Source organism: Thermobia domestica, chromosome 16, assembly GCF_964235325.1.
Source record: "Thermobia domestica chromosome 16, izTheDome1.hap1.1, whole genome shotgun sequence".
In the NCBI taxonomy this organism is placed as follows: domain Eukaryota; kingdom Metazoa; phylum Arthropoda; class Insecta; order Zygentoma; family Lepismatidae; genus Thermobia; species Thermobia domestica.
Window position 1 is genome coordinate 157,636,885 of NC_137469.1, and position 20,806 is coordinate 157,657,690.

The window sequence follows — 20,806 nt, forward strand, 5'->3', positions numbered from 1 at the left end:
AACTAAACATTTGTTTTCATGAGACACATTAATAAAAGTTACTATACACATATATACACACATTATTATCCTATGGAGTGCTGTCATTGCGTCGTCAACTAATTATTACTGATTTTATCGTGTTCAGTGCTGGTTTTCTACCCAGGACACTGTCTGCTTAGGCATGACATCCGTCGATATTACAAGTAGCACACATCTCTCCCAATTTAAACTATCGGAGTTGTCACCACAAAATGAATTAAGCCTTTTTCTTATAAATTAACAAAATATAACAAAATACGAGTAACCTATACTACTTGCAACTACAACGGGAAATTCAAGAAAATTTTTACATCAATTAAAAATTATTTGCGGAAGCATATTTACAAACATGGGTGAAGGCTTCTAGAAGGAATAGCTCCCTCTCTACAACTCTCATACAAAGCAGCCTGGGAGTTCAAAATTATAGATCCGCTCTTACTGGCGGAAGAAAACGTTACGAACCAACGCTAACGTGGATATATGTGTGAAAACTGGACAGTTTCTTACTTTTTGACACTTCTTTGTATTGAGGAGTTTCGCATGTATTCATGAATTCCTGCAGTATTCTTGTAACAATAGCTGCTCGCGACATTGGGCCTCCATGTTACAATGTTTCCTACCATTGTAATATTGTCGATCATTCTTTCTGCATTGCTTTATGTATTCCAGATGCAGCCATGAGTACTTATAACTTGGTTGTTACAGTTAGCAACTATGCTCCATATGTTTCAAACCAAGAGTACTGTTCTCCTACAGGACAAAGGCTCTTGTCTTAAAATTCCTTTTTTTATGCTGCGCTTTCAGAGAGAGAGAGAGAGAGAGTTTTGAAATTTCATATAGGTTTTGAAATAATATTTCTAGTTAGCGTATAACTTTAACATTGAATCTATATTGATTACTATTCATCATTAATAAAGTATTATCTTATTTACTTCCTTCACGCAATTATCATATACTTAAACCATAATAACACATACATAAATCAACCTAAATCTAAATTATTGCTTCCACAACTAATCCTTTATTTTAAATACCTATATCTATAATTAAAATATCTATATGCAAATCATGTCATTACCCTATATGCAAATAACAAAAATATAGATATGCAAACGAAAATATTTATATGCAAAATATATTTAAATATGATCTTGTATGCTCGATACAAAACGTTGCAGAGACATTCCCAGCATTGTTCGTGCCTTAAGGCACACTGTCAACACCCTCTCACAAAGTGCGGCTTTGACAGGTATTCAACGGTTACCAGACATCTGGCAAAGGGTTCAACAGGCTGGCGGAGACTACATCGAAGGACTGTAAGCTTCTTGAGGTGAGTGATTCACTACATTCTATTTCACAACTATGTTGCCACTTCGAGTTAAATCGCCCTCTTAGAATATCTAATTCATAACACAAGCTCTGTAAGTGACTTTATATTAGCAGGCTAGCTCACAATTGAACTCATGACACTATGTCATAAAGATTTTAGTAGTTTAAGAAACAATTAGTTGAAACTCTTAAGACATAAAGTAACTAAACATTCCTGTAAAATGTATATAATTTATACAAAAGAAAAAAATACATGTTTGAATTAAAGTCTACTCGACGAAGGAGGGCTGTTGGAAGTCATTACCAAACCAGTGAATAAATTGGAGTTGCTTTCTCAATTGGGAGGAAACGTCAGTTTGTTGGAGCTGCGTTGTGAACCACTGAAGGGCGAGTACTCCTATATAACAAAATATTCTAATAACTTAATATTATAAAATATTCTAAAGACTGTATCATACCTCTTCAATAGTTTCAGGGAAAAAGGCTATTCCTAGATTTGAGGATGCAAAGTTTTTTGCTTCATCGTACACTCGTATTACGAAGAACAATATCCTTCCTTCCAATTTTCTGCTCATATCCGGAGAAACCTACAAAAATGGAAGTTTAGATAAGACAAATAATTCTCGCCAATAATTAAGACCAGTAAATTAAATTAGTAGGCATAAATATTTTTAAAATTATACTTTCTAACATACGAACAGTTTTTAACTTCATTGTGTCAATTAAAATTTAAGAGTCTGGTTCTTGAAACGGCACAGTCCGTTTAACATTCCCATGCCGTAAGAGTCGGTGGACTACCGATGAGCAACTAGCCACATCTCGCCAAAAATGGCGACCCCGCAGTGACGATCCGCGGAGGCTCCACTTCCGTTTTGAAAATTATACCACCAGCTGCAGAGACGCGACAAAACGCCAATGAACCACGAAATTACTCCCCCAAAATATGTTAACTCGCCTATATGCGTGATTTCTTTACATTAAGGTCAGTCTAAAAAACACTATAAAAAAAAGTACCGCGGAGTGGGCGCAAACCATCAACCTAATGATTAATAAGCGCTTGCTCTTCCGACTTTGCTACGGAGACGATGTAGAAAACCTTGCCTGTAGGAGGATAAATATTTGAGGTCTTTTTAATTTGGTCAGAGTGCTCCTTTAACCGTGTATATTTGATTATAACCGTTTGGGATAAGATAAAACGTGTTCACCATGTAATTTTATAACAAAATGATACACGTCTACTTACTTTATTTCATAATCCTTCCATATTCACTTTCTAATGATCGGCGACAGTTGCTGTCTAAATTCATACAATTATACGCACTCATCTGATTTTTCACTTCAAAATGTAGAAGCAGGGATTACTCTTATCTATGGAGCTCACTTCCGGAACAATTACTCAGGAAAAAGTAATAAAATAATAATCGCTTGCACATGACTGGCGATAGTTCGTGTTGGTCTCTTCGTGATTCTCCGCGACGAATCGAAGGAGCGCGGACCAAAATGAAGTTCTCGCTGCTACGCGGTGGTAACTTCAATACTCTGACTCTAGATATCTTTCCATTCAATGAAACCCTGCCGCCAGTGGCACACTAGCGACAATCCTTCGAAATGAAATATTTGAGTTTTACGTTCCACGGTTATGCCGGCTAGGCTAAAGGAGATGAGAAATGAGTGAAATGGTGAAATGAAGAAAGTGAGAGGAAACGGGAGAACCCAGAGGAAACCCACGCACACGGTGTTTGTCCCCACAAAGCTGGGATCGAACCAGGAACCCATGCACCAGAGGTGAACGCTTTACCATTGTGCCACAGCTGCCCGGCAATCCTTCGACACATCGCTATATCGACGATTGACATTACCGGCAAATGGGTCACTAGGTGTTGGTGACGTTTATGGCATGTTGATCTTTCATGAAAACTTATATAAGCTCACAACTTGATTATATTTCTTTTACTCGTAGGAGCTTTCGTAAACACTAAACAAAATTAAAACATAATATTAAAGTTTTGTCACGTAATTTTGTTGTACTTATAAAATGATATTCAAAATACGAAAGAGTGATATATATCGATTATCTTGAATGAGTTCTAACTGTACTCGTGAATTTTCTTTCCTTCATTTCTCTTTTAACAAACTTTAAAATTTGTCTTAGTCGTAGTTGAAGATACCTCTGCAACTATCTTTAATTTTCCAAATACTACAACGTATACGTTTTCCATACTGTCATAAAAGCACTTTCCGTATTGTTAGACGAATTTCAAAATAAATAAAAATGTAAGTATATTCTGTACTGCTTTCCATATTGTAATGTACCACGCACTTGCGTTTATAAACATTATACGTGCTCCTGTTTGGAAACAAGAACCACATGTATTCACGATGGAGTGCTACAGCTCACATTAGATAACTAGAAATACAGACGACGGATCACAGTACCGCCTATAAGGCACATGACGGCAAGGGAGCAGAAGAGCCACAGCCATCCGGGGCGCCTATAAAACGAAGAGGGTTCAATGGACAGGCACCAGTCTCAATTGGCCATCCCTGCTCTAACTTGCCTGGAGCTCTAGGAGAAACCCACCCTAAAAGCCTGTAGTTTGCTGCGGAACTCTAGGGTTCCCTTGCCGCCTTAGTTTGCATGGAGCTTTGTCGGGACCCCAACCTCAGTCGCTTAGCTTCGGGGCTCTGTGACTCTTAACTTCCTCTCTGCTTGCTTCTTCTACTCCACTGAGCTCTGTAGGGATCCTGGCTTAAGGCTGTATGGTCTTGAGCGACCTTTTCTGTACCTCACATTAAAGGAAGTTATATTGTAGTATTTCTGTAAATACTGTTATATTTTATTAGAAGATTCTATAATAAACCGGTAGCGGGAGTCGATTTCGGACTCTCTACCTAGCTCTACTTATCCCCACAAAGGGAAGAACTTTATTGATTTTAGATAAGGGACATGCTTTACATTTATTCTTATTACTTTGCATACGAAGATTTAAACCTCAAGTGATGTTGGTAACTTACTCCTACAGCTGAGGTAGTGCTGTTAGGAAAAGAGGATAGAATATTTGTTGTTGATGTGTGTACCTACTTCAAGATAAAATTGCTAAATTTAAACAAAAATGCCTTTCAAAGAGTGTAATACGTTTGGCGAACAACAACAACAAATCTTTCAAGGAAATGAAGCTAGCACACTTCTAACTATCCCAACGCTCTGACATAACTCTAGAAACCATGTAAGTGATCTATTTTTGTATATTTCATATACAATTCCACAGCACAGAAAATTACAAATAATATTTTTGTGATGTTTTTCACTGTAATAAAACGCATCCTTAAATCTTTTGTGACCTCATATGCACTGTAAACAAAGCACAATAATAATCGAAAAGCAAACGCCGAAAAACCACATCTGCTTAAAATTATGTAGTTACGATATATTTCTTGTAAATGTTTCTTAAAATTGACTTTAACCGTAAGATTATTCTTTGAATGTTGCAAAATTTTTGAAAAACGTTTAAATATATTGTGGCAGAGCCCGTATTTTATGTATCAGAATTTTATTTTAACGATCAACTTTATTTATTTTTGATATTGGGTTTTGTGAAATATTAAAAATTATGTGGTGAAGGAAAACATCTGTTAAAATTGATGTTAATGCAAGTTGGTAGAATTGCATTATTTTGTTGTCAGCAGATAAAGTAAACAAAAGCATAAATTTCCTTCCTGCATTCGCAGACTATCAATTATGCTTTTGTTTACTTTATCTGCTGACAACAAAATAATGCAATTCTACCAACTTGCATTAACCTCAATTTTAACAGATGTTTTCCTTCATCACATAATTTTTAATATTTCACAAAACCCAATATCAAAAATAAATAAAGTTGATCGTTAAAATAAAATTCTGATACATAAAATACGGGCTCTGCCACAATATTACCACTTTTCCACACAAAATCAGGTGATGGACATCTTGACCTTTTGTAGCTTTTACACTTTTAAAATTAATCATCCACATTCTTTGCAAACTTTTATTGGATTGATTTTTAAAATTTATCTTCTATTTACTGTCAATCGCTCTTGTACAAACAGGAGTCAGACCAACTTATATATGAGAAATATTATATAGTGTTTATATCCTGATTTACAAGCATTGCTACCCAACTAAAACACATTTACACATATTGAGGATGTAATATAATATTTCTGTACTTACTTTAAGTTCTACAATGTGTTTAGACCAGGGTTTACTTGGTACTAAAGAACCGCTGATAACATCTGAGTACTTAACTTCGTAGCCATCTTTGAAATTGCTTATAATAGATTCGTTGTCCATGTACCTGATTTCGACCATAGAAGCTGAAATATAAAACATTAATATTGTAATGGCACAATACATAGTAGTTTTTTTTTTTTTTTAGAATAATATCTATACTCAACAGTTAACAAAGCTTCCGTAAATTCTATATGTGCTTTCTGCATACCGTCAAGCCTCTTGTTTTCATTATGAACAAGTTAAGGCATAGATTGTATTTAAGTGTAATAAATCAGTACTAACAAACTATAGTTAGGTACTTCAATGCATAGGGAGTCCAACACACAGACAAGAAATATACAGAACTCTGAAAAAAACTTGAAATCAAGGAACAAGACTAGTGAGGGGTTATCTACGCAGACGAACAAGAATTATGTACAAGTTGATATTCGTACAGAATTCTAATTCAAGTACAAGAATCTTCAGGATCACATTGAAACGAGTTGTACATTTTCGATATAGAATGATAATTTATTACCTTTATTGCATTATTCTATTTTTTTATTCGTTCCCTCTAAAACTGCAAAGTCTGATAAACAACCACATCTCTTCTTCCTCTGCTTGTGACATCAAGACTAACAGGGAACACAGCTTCACTGTATCTCGACCTTACCTGAATCTCGATGGTCGTTACTTGTGCACCCAGTAGATCTAGAATTTTGACAAGGAGAAGTATGTACGTACGCCTGTTTAATTCTTGTATGTGGCCCAACACTAGTACGCAAACTACACATGTTATTCCTTGTTTAAGTCATCTAAAATCTAGCATGAATGAGGAACTACTACAAACGCGAATGAGGCCACTTTTCATCCAAAAAAAGTCCCGATGCACCCAATATTCGTTCATATGCTGGTAAAAGTGTAAATGTCAGCAAGCACAACCTGAAAGAGTTCATAACTGACGTTTTCCGGCTTTCTGTAGAGCAGATAAAACTGCTGCTCTTCGTTAATTCATGGAGAACCAATAAAGATGAACAGTTGGTGGAGAAACCGGACAATGTTGAACTTACCCGATTCCTTATCCCTAATGCTTGCACGTCACCCATACAACCGTTGGATGTGTTCTTCTTCCATCCGTGTAAGTATTTTGTAAACTATATAACAAACACCGTTTTTCTGTCATCTGACTTCAAAACATGACAACGGGACAACTTCATTAACTTGCATTCACTCACCTACTTAAAGTTTACAGCAACAAGGTTCCAAGCTAAGATTAGATATGCTTTCTACAAAACTGGATATTTGCAAACAGCACCTGGCGCATTTATGACACCTGTCGACTACTGCTTCAATTTCAATACCGGAGACAGATGTGACGAACCCATCTTTATCGTGTTTCAAATGTGCCAACTGTTGTCTCAATTTTTATATGAACCACCAATCACTCTTAAGGTCCATAACAGTGGCAGTTAAACAGATTTGGCCACTATTGATTTCAATAGACAGTGTACGTCAAAAGCCATATGCCACATGACTCCTTTCCCGTATATTCTTCTTGCGTTAATTTCAACATGGCGGCTTTTAAAATGTCCCCTATAATTCACATTACGTCTATTCAGTAAAGCTCTACATGCACTCCTCATATCCAACATTTGACCTCAATCTCTCTACTCCTTTCAAAATCAAAATGGCATTTCTAGACACTTTCTACGTTCTATCTTCGCATTTTGCCCTCACTTATCTCCCACCCTGTATACGATCTGCCACTAAATACCCTCTTTTTCTCTGTTTCTTTTGTTGCTGAATCCAGTGCTAGCAATCATTTTCAACAACTGATTCACCAAATTGGAATGTTCACTTGTGAGTTTTAAGGGGGTCACCAATGACGAAGCTACTGTTCGCGTCACTGGGTTAGCGTAGCCAAAAATATTAAAAGGGAAAACGACCCATTCCATATTTGCATAAGCAGTTTCAGCAATAAACAGTTTGCCGATTTTTATGCTATAAAAAAGGAGACAATACTTCAGTAAATAGTAAAATTATAAATCTAACATATAAAACAATTAATTTATATCGATTTTATGAATGATATACTTTTGCATTATTTGGAAGTCACCTCGCTGCATCTGAAGTTGTATTAAAGTAACGAAACAGTAAACCAACATTAAAACTTCGATTACAAAACTGTTACTATTATTATATACTAACGTCATATTTGATGAACAAGGTAAGCTAAAATAGGCAACAAACTTTTGAATTCGAGTACAATATCGACCAATCTGAAGTAATATCGAGCATCAATAGGCATGTAGTGAGCAGAGAGATTACTACGACACCTTTTCATAATCACCTTCCAACAGCTTACAAGTACACAGGTCTGATGCAAAAAGCATGGTAGTTTCACTTATCTCGAAAACGAAAGGACGCTGTGATTCTCTGAAGTTCACATTTCTAGCTACACTTCATGGATGAAACGTCAATATTTAGTATCAAAGCATAAGCCTTTGAGTCAGTAGTGCAAGGGTTCAATAATGAAATTCAGTGACGTGTTTACAGTATTGGACATTTTTAACTGCGGAAAATTATGTGTCTGATATATGGAATCATGAAACTGGAAAATTTCAAGATATATATGTGGATGGACGTATGAATGATATTTAGTGTCCTTACGTGTTATACACACAGGAGTAACGTACCCAGAATTTTTATTTCAATGGTAGCAGCGGATGACAATACTGAATTTATGAAAAGTCTAACATTTCATAGTAGCTTTCCGGATTTTGGAAAAAAATTCTTTGGGTATTATTCCATATCCCCATATGACTGGATACACTCCGTTATGTCACATTATTTTCTTGCTTGAAGAGCACTTGTGCGTTTAGCATGTCTTAAACAGTAAAGAACTAAGATACACAATTGAAGTTTGACTTTCACTATATACGATACGAATCGATAATTTGAAATATTATGGAATGTTGCATTAGCAATCTGTGTACATGACTGAATACACCAATCGCCTTCAAACACAAATGAATCACATTACTAAAGGTCGATTTACCAGTGTCCCAAGACTTTGTTCTATTAATGCCATGCAAAAGAGCTGTTTTGTGAGTAACAATAGGTAGTCACAATTCAATGATCACTTAGATAGTTAGCATTGTTCTCATAGTAAGTTTTCTCTCCTAGGTACGACCAATTTATATTTTATTGAGCATAAAAATTAACAATCCTAATTTACTTGTTTCAGACATCTAAAACATAATTTACATAAATTATTACATTATACAAATATCACATGAATTTATTTTAACTAAAAGGATATAATATTGAAAATCTACATAAAGTAATATCCAATAGTATTATTGTTAGGAGGACGAAATCTAGGCTCATACTGTCTCTATTTGCAGTCTTCGTTCGGAAAGTCTGCTATCCTACTTCAGGACAGTATTTATCGTGGAAAATATCGATTAGTATCTGTAGTTGGCACCTCACAGTGATGTTTAGCTACTATTTCATTTGCTGCTAGTAGAGAAGAAAAAAAGCTTTCACTAACAAATATAGCACTATTAGTAACCTCTTAGTTTCTTGTAACATTTGATGCATAGTGAATTAATACGCAACGTAAAACATTATTTTTACAAACGAGTCCGTGTTCTCACACGTAGAATAGTAAATAAAAATCATTCTTACCGTGTCCATCATACAAATCATCTCCTGGTGACGTCCAACTCAGGGTAACTGAGGCATCAGATACGGATACATCAGTAACTTTCAGATCCTGTATTCTAGCAGGGGCCAGACGATCGATGTCATCATACTTCTGAACTTGGAATGTGTCTCCGCCAGATACTCTCTCGAAGTTATCAGACAAACGCTTCACTCGGATTACAGGGGAATATCCGGTGTCGTTTGCTGTGGTGTAATTCAATAAAGAAGGATCGAAGTCAGATGATGATGGTCCCAAATTTTCAGCTATAAATATACAATAATTCAACTACACGTCAATGGAAGATAATATTGAAAAATATGCCCAACAGACAAAGTCGACTATCCCAATAATTATAATTGTTATTCTCTTTCAAAGCTATCTGAACTTCCAAAAATAAAACGTTTACAAAGAGTAAGGTGAATAAAAGCTTGAAACTTATCTACGATATTTTTTGTTTAGGTACTGCACGATTCACAAACACAAATATTTAAATAGAATTTGTACTAGTTTGTGTATATATGTGATCCCAAAGGCGAGTTTGGAGTCGATTGCAACAATTGAAATTCATCACTATGTTCCTCAAACCACTGGAGTGCTACGTTGGTCTTGTGACAAGGAGCGTTCCCTTATGAAAGATGTCATTTCCAATTGAAAAATATGTGAATGCTCCTTAAATCATAATAAAGCCACCATCAGTCTGTCGTCATCTTGCTGTGCATGTCTCGAGCAGCTGTTTTGTTGAAAGATGACGGAATGTGACCCGGCCATCAATGCAATGAAAGGAATATCGTCATTCATCAGACCCTGCAACGTTATGTCATTGCTCTGCGGTCCACTGTTAAATGTGCTGTTGTTTGAACCTTATCCCGTTGTACCAACCTCGACAGTCTACAACGTCTGACATCTTTAATGAAGTGTGGCCGCCTCATGTTTTGCGATTTGATATTTATTTCACCGTGTTTTCCTCACCTTTGGAAGAAACTAACGGCAGCTTGATGCTGGCATCTTCATTAAATCCCAGTCAATGAATCAATTTTCAAGCTAAATTATCAATCAAGAGTAGAATCAAAGGAAGTTCCGAATGCCATTCATTACTATCTGAACAATGTTATGCCAATGAATGAAGCATTTGAAACATCTAAAAACACATTCTTATGGTTAGTGGTACCTGCGGAGACTAAAACAAGAACAATATTATGATTCATGTTTGGTTTCTAAATGCTTCTGAACCCACGGATTATGAAACTATGCTTCTTCCTAAACATGATCACAGTACCTCGGATATATCAGGTTATTTCAACGTTCTATCACAAAACATTCATTTTCACGAAACTAGCCTTCTCCCTGAAGAACTCCACAGTCTATTAAGAAAACATGTCTATGTCCATTTGCTCTCAAGATTGGACAGTACAAGACACCAAGTCCAAGTATTTACAGAACTACAAATAACTAAATGAGTTCCAACAGCAACAAGGTTCAACTTTCGAGACCAAAACATTATAGGAAACTCTCAATTTAATTTTCGGTGGAACCAGTTCACTATAGTGACTCTGATTCCGTTATATTCTGGGGAGAGAATGTAATGGATTCAAGAGTGCTCTTGCAACAAACAATGCAAATTAAGGAAGACTGTGACGAACCTCAAGAGAACTGTACTTACGTTAATCTTGAACGCTTTGTAGATCGTGTGTAGAAAATTCACTCAAAAAAGAATAGTTTGGGTCTGGAAAGTTCATTATTAAGTTGAAATTGTAAAATCAAAATCATAATGGATTTCTCGTAACCATTAACTACAGCTTGTAATATTAAATAGGGATGGTAACGAGACGAGACGAGACTTTGTACAGTCTCGGTTGATAAGTAGCGGTCTCGGTCTCGAGTCAAAAATCGCCGTCTCGGTCTCGGTCTCGTCTCGGTCAACAATGCTTGTCTCGATCTCAGTCTCGGTCTCGAGAACCAAATCTCGGTCTCGTCTCGAAAGTCTCAAAATAAATAGTGGGAAATTAAAATTGTGAAAGTATTATTATCGTATAGTCTGTCGTTTCCGCTTCTTATTTTTTGCCTTCATTCTTGACAATTATGGCACGCTGTACCTCTTCATAGCTAATTTGCTAGCGCTAATGCTTTCCATGCGTGTGTTCCAGGTTCAATCGTCAGTGGGTATATCATATATGGGGAAAAACCCTAATAGTAACACATATTTCACTTTTCAGCAATAGACTTTGTCTCATATAGCCTCAGTACTGCCTATAAAATTAAACTCTATTACATTTACACCAGTACTATACAGTAGTTTATTTCCTTTCTTTGAATCGGAATTGATCAATACCTTTTAACGGATAACGCAACACATAGCAGCACGAATGTATTAAATCGGACCGAAATTAAAGTTTTACAATATCTCATTTATTATCCAATACATTCTGCTTTGACTGTCATTTTAAAAGCAGAATATAACATTAATGATCGTAACAAATAGGGTAAATTATTACTACAGTATATTTTGTTTCTAATTGATCAAATGCTTTATTAGCGTTTCACACCTCCGTGTTTAATTTATACTTTATTACACGAACTTCCTGGACCTTGTGGTGGGAGCTAAGGCACTCACCTTTGCTATGTGTGGTCTTGGGTTGGATCACCAAAGAACTTAGATGCAAAGTCCGATATTTCGTATAGTTCGCGTCTCAATTTAAGTACATTCTGTTTCTTATACAGGTTCATAAGGTCGTAATGCATTACATAAGTATATATCCAGAGTCGTAACTAGGCAGGAGCAACTGGGACAGTGTCCCGGGGTTCTCACCATAAGGACGTCGAAAAACCCAGTCAGTCTTACAAAATTTCTACTCTGAGAACTGAAAAAAGGATAATACCTAAGAAATTGAACAATGTACTGTTATACTTTAAATAAATTATCATGGATATTGCACATCTATCTCTTTGTACGCTAGGAAAAATGTCGCCCCTCGGTGGCGACGAAATCAGCTTTGTGGCCCCACAGAGTTATTGTTACTCTTCTAAGTAGGACAAAACAATAATTTGTTTCCTTTTGGAAATATCTAGTTTTACTCTTCGTACTACTCATCGCAGTAGTTTATGTGAAGTATAAAAAAGTTTTGAAAATTATTTATTTATTTTTATTTTTATTTTATTTATTATTTTCTCTGATTAACCATAGAATTTCAATGATGTCACGCAGAGACGTAAGCAGACTACAGCACGCTTGACTACAGCAGAGCCGTAAGCAGCACGCTTGACTACAATTCGCATAGTCCCAAGTTCGATTCCCGGTGCGTACAGTTGAACGACCGAAGTGGTTCCACTATGATCAGTAGCTTGATGTCTCCTTTAGCCGCCCTAGCATAACCGTGGGACGTTAAGCTAAAACAAACCAGCCAAAAACCAACACAATGCGTATTACTAACTGGAAGTCTTTGAATAATTGCATATACACTGAAAAAAAGCCAAGTCCAGATTTCAGAAGAAAACGATGATAATGCTTTTTGTTGTTGGGAACACCATGACAAGACGGTGGTGTCAATCGTAAAACTGGGTGAAACACCCTCATTTCCCATGGCGACATAGTCAGTAAGTGAGAGCGGTGCTTACTGTTTTCACGGGAGTAATTGGTGCTCTCACTTACTGACGTACGTAGCCACATGAAATAAGAGTGTTGCACCCAGTACTACAATTGATATTACCGTCTTGTCATGATGTTCACAACAGAAAGTATTTTATCCTCGTTTTCTCCTTATATCTGGAATTCGCTTTTTTCAATGGATCGAGTTTGAGGCGGTCGATGGTCAAACTAAAACAAGTGAAATGTAATTAGGGTGTAATTGGAACTTTTAATTAAGCACGGTTTTAATCTAAAGTGTATACCAGTGTACAAGTAAAGGTTCTCTCCCAAGAATCGGGGATCCGGAAACTGCGCGTATTTAGATAGAGGAGGGTCATGAAGGCATACTGGTAAAATATGCCGGGCCGACAGCAAAGGATAAATCCAATATGGCCTCCCGAAGGTCATACCAATCGACTCTTGCAAGCAATCTGTCATCCACTTCCCATGGGCAGATTGACTTAATGTTTTGCAGATTGATATATGTATGAACACTACGTATCTATTGATTTGAAATTTCGCGGACGTTGACGTATTGAACCCAATATAGCCGATCAAAATGTCAATGTGTCAACGACTCGGGTCTGGAAAACGAATTGTACTATGGAAGTACAGTATCACTAGGGTCTATATATATATATATATATATATATATATATATATATATATATATATATATATATATATATACTAGCTGAAATACCCATTCTTTCCACGGGTCAGACAAAATATCTATGCAAACAAACAACGGAAGAAAAAGATATCGGCCATTTTCTGCTACTGTTACATATCCTGGTAAACACCCCCTGTATTTGGAACTCAACGCCTATGGGAATATCATCATTCATCTTAGCGACCGTTAAAACTATGAATTTGACACTGATATCGATCATTTTGGATTATTTTTACATTTCTCGGTATTATCCTGGTGACCCCCGGCCCAAAGCCGAATGGGATGAATTTGGAAGTTAATGCTATCCGAGTTTCACCATTTATGTCAGCGACCACGAAAACTGAATTCGATACTAATATCAGTCAATACTACTTTTATATGTCTCGGAAAACACTTGTTACTTCTTTGTTACATTTGTTACTTCTTTTTTTAAGTGATTGTGTACAAGAAACAAGAAACGCATCAACTTTATTAGATACCAACTGTCGCCGATCATTTGAAAGTGAATATGGAGGAACCATGAAATAAAGTAAATAGACACTCGTCATTTTGTTATAAAATTATATGGCGAGCAGATTTTCTCTGATCCCAAACGATTATCGTCAAATATACGTGGTTAAAGGAACACTGATTAGCCAAATTCAAAAGACCTCAACAATTTATCCGTCTACAAACGACGTTCTCTTCGTCGTGCGCGTGGCCAAGTCGGAAAAGCACGCGGCTAGTAATCCAAAGGTTGGTGGTTCGCGCCTACCCTTGGATACACTTCTTTTTACCTGTTTAAAGTGTTTTTTAGACTCTCCTTAATGTAAACACATTACGCATATAGGCGATTTAACATATTTTGAGGGAGTAATTATGTGGTTCATTGACGCTTACGCCATGAGGAACATACCTAGAACATAGGCACGTTCCCCAGGTACATGCCATGTATGTTCCTAGTGACGGATTTTTGATTTCATGTGATTTCTCTCTCAGAGGTACATAAGGCACATACTGGACACATTCCCATGTTCCTGAGGAAACATGATAGGCATATGCCTGCTATGTAATTGTGCCGTTAGGGCCCCCCGGGTCGCGTACAATGGTAGCTGAATTTGAAAGTCATCGCTAATGGAAGCGTCACTATTGATCTCAGCGACCGCGAAAACTATGGATTTGACACTGACATGTGGATATCTGTAATTTTGGATTGTTTTACATGTATCGGTATCCCCCCTCAGTGACCCCCGGCCCATATACAATGAATGGTAGTTGAATTTGAAGTCATCGCTACTGGAAGTGTCACCATTGATCTCAGTGACCACAAAAATATTGATATGACACTAATATCTGTCAGTTTTTAATATTTTTATGTGTCTCGGTAACCCCCGCCCGCAGCCGAATGGGCTGAATTTGGAAGTGACCACCCTGAGAGTCACTGGTTGTATAAAAAAAACACTTCGTCTTGGTCTGCGGTCTGAATCAAGGTATCCGAGTCCAAAATTTGACAACTCTCGGTCCACTAGTCTGGTCCCCAGACCTGACACAGACAGATGGACAGACAAACACACAAATTATATTTTATTTATATTATCTATCTATCTATCTATCTATCTATCTATCTATCTATCTATCTATCTATCTATCTATCTATCTATCTATCTATCTATCTATCTATCTATCTATCTATCTCTATATCTATCTATTTATCTATCTATCTATCTATCTATCTATCTATCTATCTATATATATATATATATATATATATATATATATATATATATATAGTGGCGGATCCAGGATATGATCAAAGGAGGAGCTTAACCCAAGTTTGCCGCTTTACCCAGTGTAAAGCAGGATTAAAGCCCATTTTATCCAGTGTATACCTGAGCGTCAAAGGGAAGGGCTATAGCTTCTATAGCCCCCCTTGGATCCGCGCCTGTACTTCTGCAACAGTTTTTACAGAGGTAGTTGGTGAGTACTTCAAATTATATGCCCTTAGCCAAATTCCCTCTATGTAAATTGTTGCGTGAGTACCACAGGGTTCTGAAACATGTATTTTTGGATAGGGCGCATATTAGTTCCTAAATGAAGTTTTGACCCGACTACCGTAGATCCCACAGTATTGGAGCTACGGACCATTGAAGTTTATTTTTTCATGTTTTCCGCAGCTTATAACTCCGAAAGGAAGCATTTGCGCACACAGGTTTATCTACACTTTTTGTCTTATCTTGGTGTCAGGAATCACCTCCTAAACGTTGTCGGTGTTGTTTTGAAACATCCTATATATATATATATATATATATATATATATATATATATATATATAGAGAGAGAGAGAGAGAGAGAGAGAGAGAGAGAAGGCTACATCAGCAGTGGATTTTGTTTCGGGAGAGGTTTGAGGAACGGGTAAGAAAGATTTGTGCTGTACGTGCAGTGCGAAAAAATGATCATAAATTTATTTCGGGGAGGTTTGAGCCTAATAGGCACCCCCTAAATACAGGACTGTACATCAGTCAACCGTTCCCATATTATCTAACACTGCGACGAAAGAAATTTTGAGTGAAGGCAATTTTAATTTTTATCAACATTCGAGACGAGACCGAGACTTTCGAGACTGACCGAACTCTCGTCTCGGTTATATAAAATCCGTCTCGATTTCGTATCGGTATATAAAAGCCCGTCTCGGTCTCGGAACCATCCCTAAATTAAATATTACATTTTCAATTATTTCTGGAAATCATATTTTTAAGATAATGCGAATGAACTGCATTAAAAACCATGTTTTCAATAGTTATTTCAAAAAACCACTGGAAAATTAATATTACAATTTCATCATGATTCAGTGCGAAACAAGTTACATCCCTTGTTCGGTGTAAACGAAGTTATATCCATTTTATAAAGCTAAATAACTCCTTATTGGATTAGTATTGAAGGTGATTGTACTTTCTCTCCATTCTTGTCACTGTGTGAGTTATTGAATTACAATAAAAAAAAATATAAATTGAACATTAAATATATATTAACAGGATATTTTGCTCATTTCTCAGAAAACATTTGTAGGGATATATCTCATTTTATATTTGAGTTCCTCGTATATATTTAGTAGAAAAATATTTCTTCATTATAAAAAGTTTACATATCAAATATCTATAGTTTGCCATTCCTACTTTGTGATATAAGGGTTGTGATTTCAATATGCTAATTGCCTACAGAACACTACGGTACGGTTTTTTTTTTTTTTTTTTTTTTGTTCTTTTCTCTCTTCCACCTGTGATGCTAGATGCAGTATAAAGTCTTCAGTTTCAAGAAATCTCGGAACATTCATGATGTGTCATTTCTCTTAAGTATCGAAACAGTAAGCGCAATCCTTCGTTCTGAATTTATAATTAGATACATTTATCATGGTGCTAATGGGATTTTAGGTTCACTATCAGGTAGATATTTACCTTTCTTTACTGCAGTTTGCAACATGAATATGATTAGCAAAAAAAAAAAAAAAAAAAAAAAAAACTTTTTCTTAAGAGACGTTATTTTCAGTAGAGTCAAGTTGTTTTCTCTTTCATCTTTGGGTTCAGTCGATTCCGTCCATTTTCATACGATGCACTTTTACACGGTGCCCATTATCGAGCAATTTTGCAGAGTCCTGTTTATCGAATTAATCATTCTGCAGGTGTTGTGCATTTTCATATTAGTCGACAGGCACAATCTGGAAAAGTCTCCAAAATAAGAAGTTGGATCAACCCGAGAGAGTAAAAGCAAACGGTGGTCCTAAATTATCAAGTCCCCTATCCTTATCATTTCTAGACCGCCGGTCGCTTGATACGAGCGGAAGGTCCACCCGTCCACCCGTCCACCCCTTCCCCCATCTACTGAAGCTAAAAAATTAGTGTTTCAAATAAAAGGCCATATATCCGAAACTAATCACGATATTAATGAATTTCTTCTTCCGGTTTTATTTCTAACATGTGCATTATGATTTTGTCTATTCATGCTTTGGATAGACCCAACGGGCTTTCGGAAAATTTAACTTAAACATTAAAAACTAACATATTTTGTCCTTAATATTTTCTTTTTTGCTTTGTATTTTCCCAGTGTGTTGAGATATGGAAAAAAAACATCTCTAATGAAATTCTTATAGCATTAAATTATCTTTCCAACGGTACCAATATTGTTAGGTTTACTTCCAAAAATAGCCGTACAGCGAGGTAAGTTTGAAGGAAAGTGCACTTTGATTCGAATGCTGATGCTCCGAATGGCACCACTGAATTTCAGCAAACGTCAGTCAATAAAGGTTTTGTTTCCGAGATAAAAGCTGATTTTTTCGAAATATTTGAAGAACAGTTCTCACCCTTTTTCCTTGAGCTCTCCTGCGCTGTCATGATCATTTCTAAATCTCCGGTCACTTGCTATGGTCGTGCGTTAAGGATCACAAAATTTTGAGATAGATATAGATATCTTTTAGTGTTAAAATCTATTTACAGTTGATATTCAGGTTGATTCAGATTTTTCAACTCTATTTTTGTGCAGTATTTCCATCGGTCGTTAAAAATAATTTCTTATTTGTTTAACAAAAATTTTTATCTTACCATAATGAAAAAGCAGAAAATATAAATAAAGTAAGAACATATATGAAGATCTCTTAAGTGAGGGCGAACATCATTTACAGGTGATATATAGGGTGGTTGATAACATCGTTGTAAACCTGAAGGGTATTTCTAAAATCAAGAATGGTCTGTATTTTCTCAATGGTCACTTTATTTAGTTATTTATTTATTTTGCAGAAACCTGAATAACTATTTGTATGTAATTTATGAGAATGTATATAACGTACTAGGATGTTACTGTTTATCCTTCAGCTACCAGCAGAGATTGAAAAGCCATAGTTACAATATCTAATAATAATATAGCAATTACTCACATTTATTAACATTCGTTTCCCTTGTCCTTCAAACATAATCATGCTCATTGGCACGATAAGCTATATAATGCTGCTTGATGTTAAACTTCTTCGGTTAATCTGTTATTTTTTTTTTAACATATTAAAGATACTACTATTGTTTTCTATGAAAAAGATAGAAATCTTTCCAAAAGGGCTTGAATGAACGAAGTATTGATGGCTTGTATTTTGTTGCTTGTTCCATGAGCTTATTAATTTTACTGTAACTGATTTACTTTGCCTTACGCGTCCAGGACGAATTCACTGCTGTTTTCGTGTTTAAACAGTCCGCTCCACACGAACTGCTCGATACGGCGTCACAAAATATCGAAGCAAAATCACTGATCTGGCGATATTTTTTTATTCATTACAACTTCTGGTACTTTGCTTGAGCAAATTCACACAGTCTTAACAAACAAGCAAGATTCTGAGGATGCCTATCTAGACTAAACCGCTATTAAAAAGTTTCAATGATCCATATTTTGGAATGTTTTTACTTTTAATTTTGAATCTAACTGGTACATCTGCCTGTTAACACCAAATATACCTTATAACACTCATAAATCTTATAGCACTAAGAAAGAAGGATGATATAAAAATACAGCAATGCAGAGCTTACCTTCATCCGGAAATTTCTTTATAAAATATGATAGAGATCCTCCAGGGGTAGTTTCTTCTCCAACTTCATCTGTATCTGCAAAATATGTGTTGTTTTTTTATTGTAGAAAACGTATAAGTCACACAAACACTAAAGTAATTCCATGATTATATTATTAAATCAATATTTGCTCTTCTTTATAACAAATATTGATAAAACGTCTCATTTAACACGGTCTCATTTAACAAGACCCTGGACATCCACCTCTCTTTGGAAAACCCAGCACTCTTACTTATATACGGAATTAAATAAAACAAATGTAGATTTTCTTTGCTCAATTAAGATCTATATTTACAGCCAAAGGATAGGAACAATTTACGTATGGTTGCTAGAATATTGTCGTCTAAAACAGGGAAGATGGCCAAGATATTTTGAACAAGATTATACATCAATAAATCCTGATAATACAAGATAAACGCTTCAATCTGTCAGTTTGCGCATCACGTTACTTTATAATAGTAAATAGATATACTAATAGATGTCGCTACCTGTGCTATCGCTTGTTACAATAATTTAAATCAATACAATGTTGTGTGTAACGAGGAATGGCATAAATACAGGGTATATGAACCTTGGTGGTTGGTGTGCAAACTAAAAAAATGCAAACAATTAGAGATTTTAAATATTCATGATTTTAAACCATGGTTTACGGCAGGCCGAAGGTTTGAGGAGAACAACTAGTAGTAATAACAGCGTATTTTCATTATGAGAGAGTACATCCGCACCAGGAGTTATCCATACACAGAAGTACGGAACAAATGCTCCAACAAATCCTCCATCCAGGCTGTACAAGTTTCAGGAGACAAGTAGTGTATGGAGAAGCGCTGGACCATGGTTGTTAGCAGAAGAACAGTTGATTGATATGCAAAGTAAGTCAAGAAAAATCAGTTTGACGACTTTCGAGCTGATCTGGGCTCTCCATTGGTAGAAGACACATAGTTTTGCACAAATGTTTGCAATTGTACCCATATACTCTAAAGTTAGAACAATCCAGTAATTGCTACCTGAAGACATGGATGCTCGACAAGACTATCGTCGTTGGCTCATGAAATCTGTAACGCCAGAAGGGAAGGAGCTCCATGATTGGTACTGAAATGATGAGACATAGTTCTGCTTGGATGGATACATTAATGACCAAAATTCTCGAGTATGGGCCAGTGGCAACCCACGTGTGTTGAGGAACTGCTTCTGAATTCACAGAAGATTGACGTTTGGTCTGGTGTGTTATATAACGTAGTTGCGTGTTCATTACATTCGTTGAACAGACAGTGACGTCTGAACGGTATGTGACAATGGTTAGAAAATTTGTAAGAAATAAGAAGAAATGTTCTTTTCACGAGATCAAACATACAAAAAGTAGCATTTTACGTCTCTAGGGTTGCATTTTGAGGGCTAAGGACACCTACCACTTTCAAAGAAGACTCAGTAGAATGTGATCTGATGTATACTTCGATGTTGATAGTTTTAGGTTCTGTGGCTACAAACTCTTCACCAGTCTTCTTGCAACTTTTGTGGAGTAGATAAATATGAAAAATGCTTTGAACGTAGCGTGGTTGGGAATGGGAAATAATACCATTTCCTGAACTACACTAATAGAATTTGCTAGGTAAACAGTGTCATTTCT

General features: G+C 36.1%; 1 protein-coding gene across 1 annotated transcript in view; it reads right to left on the bottom strand.

Moving 5' to 3' along the window:
- LOC145672825 (calcium-activated chloride channel regulator 1-like) overlaps nucleotides 1-20,806 on the bottom strand; it is a 170,910-nt gene that overhangs the window by 14,785 nt on the left and 135,319 nt on the right. Inside the window, exons 16-19 of the mRNA XM_081741974.1 lie at nucleotides 19,144-19,218; nucleotides 9,290-9,571; nucleotides 5,561-5,703; nucleotides 1,809-1,937 (exon numbers count right to left, since the gene is read on the bottom strand). Of these exons, the coding sequence (XP_081598100.1) occupies nucleotides 1,809-1,937; nucleotides 5,561-5,703; nucleotides 9,290-9,571; nucleotides 19,144-19,218 (629 nt within the window). The remainder of the gene's footprint in view (nucleotides 1-1,808; nucleotides 1,938-5,560; nucleotides 5,704-9,289; nucleotides 9,572-19,143; nucleotides 19,219-20,806) is intronic.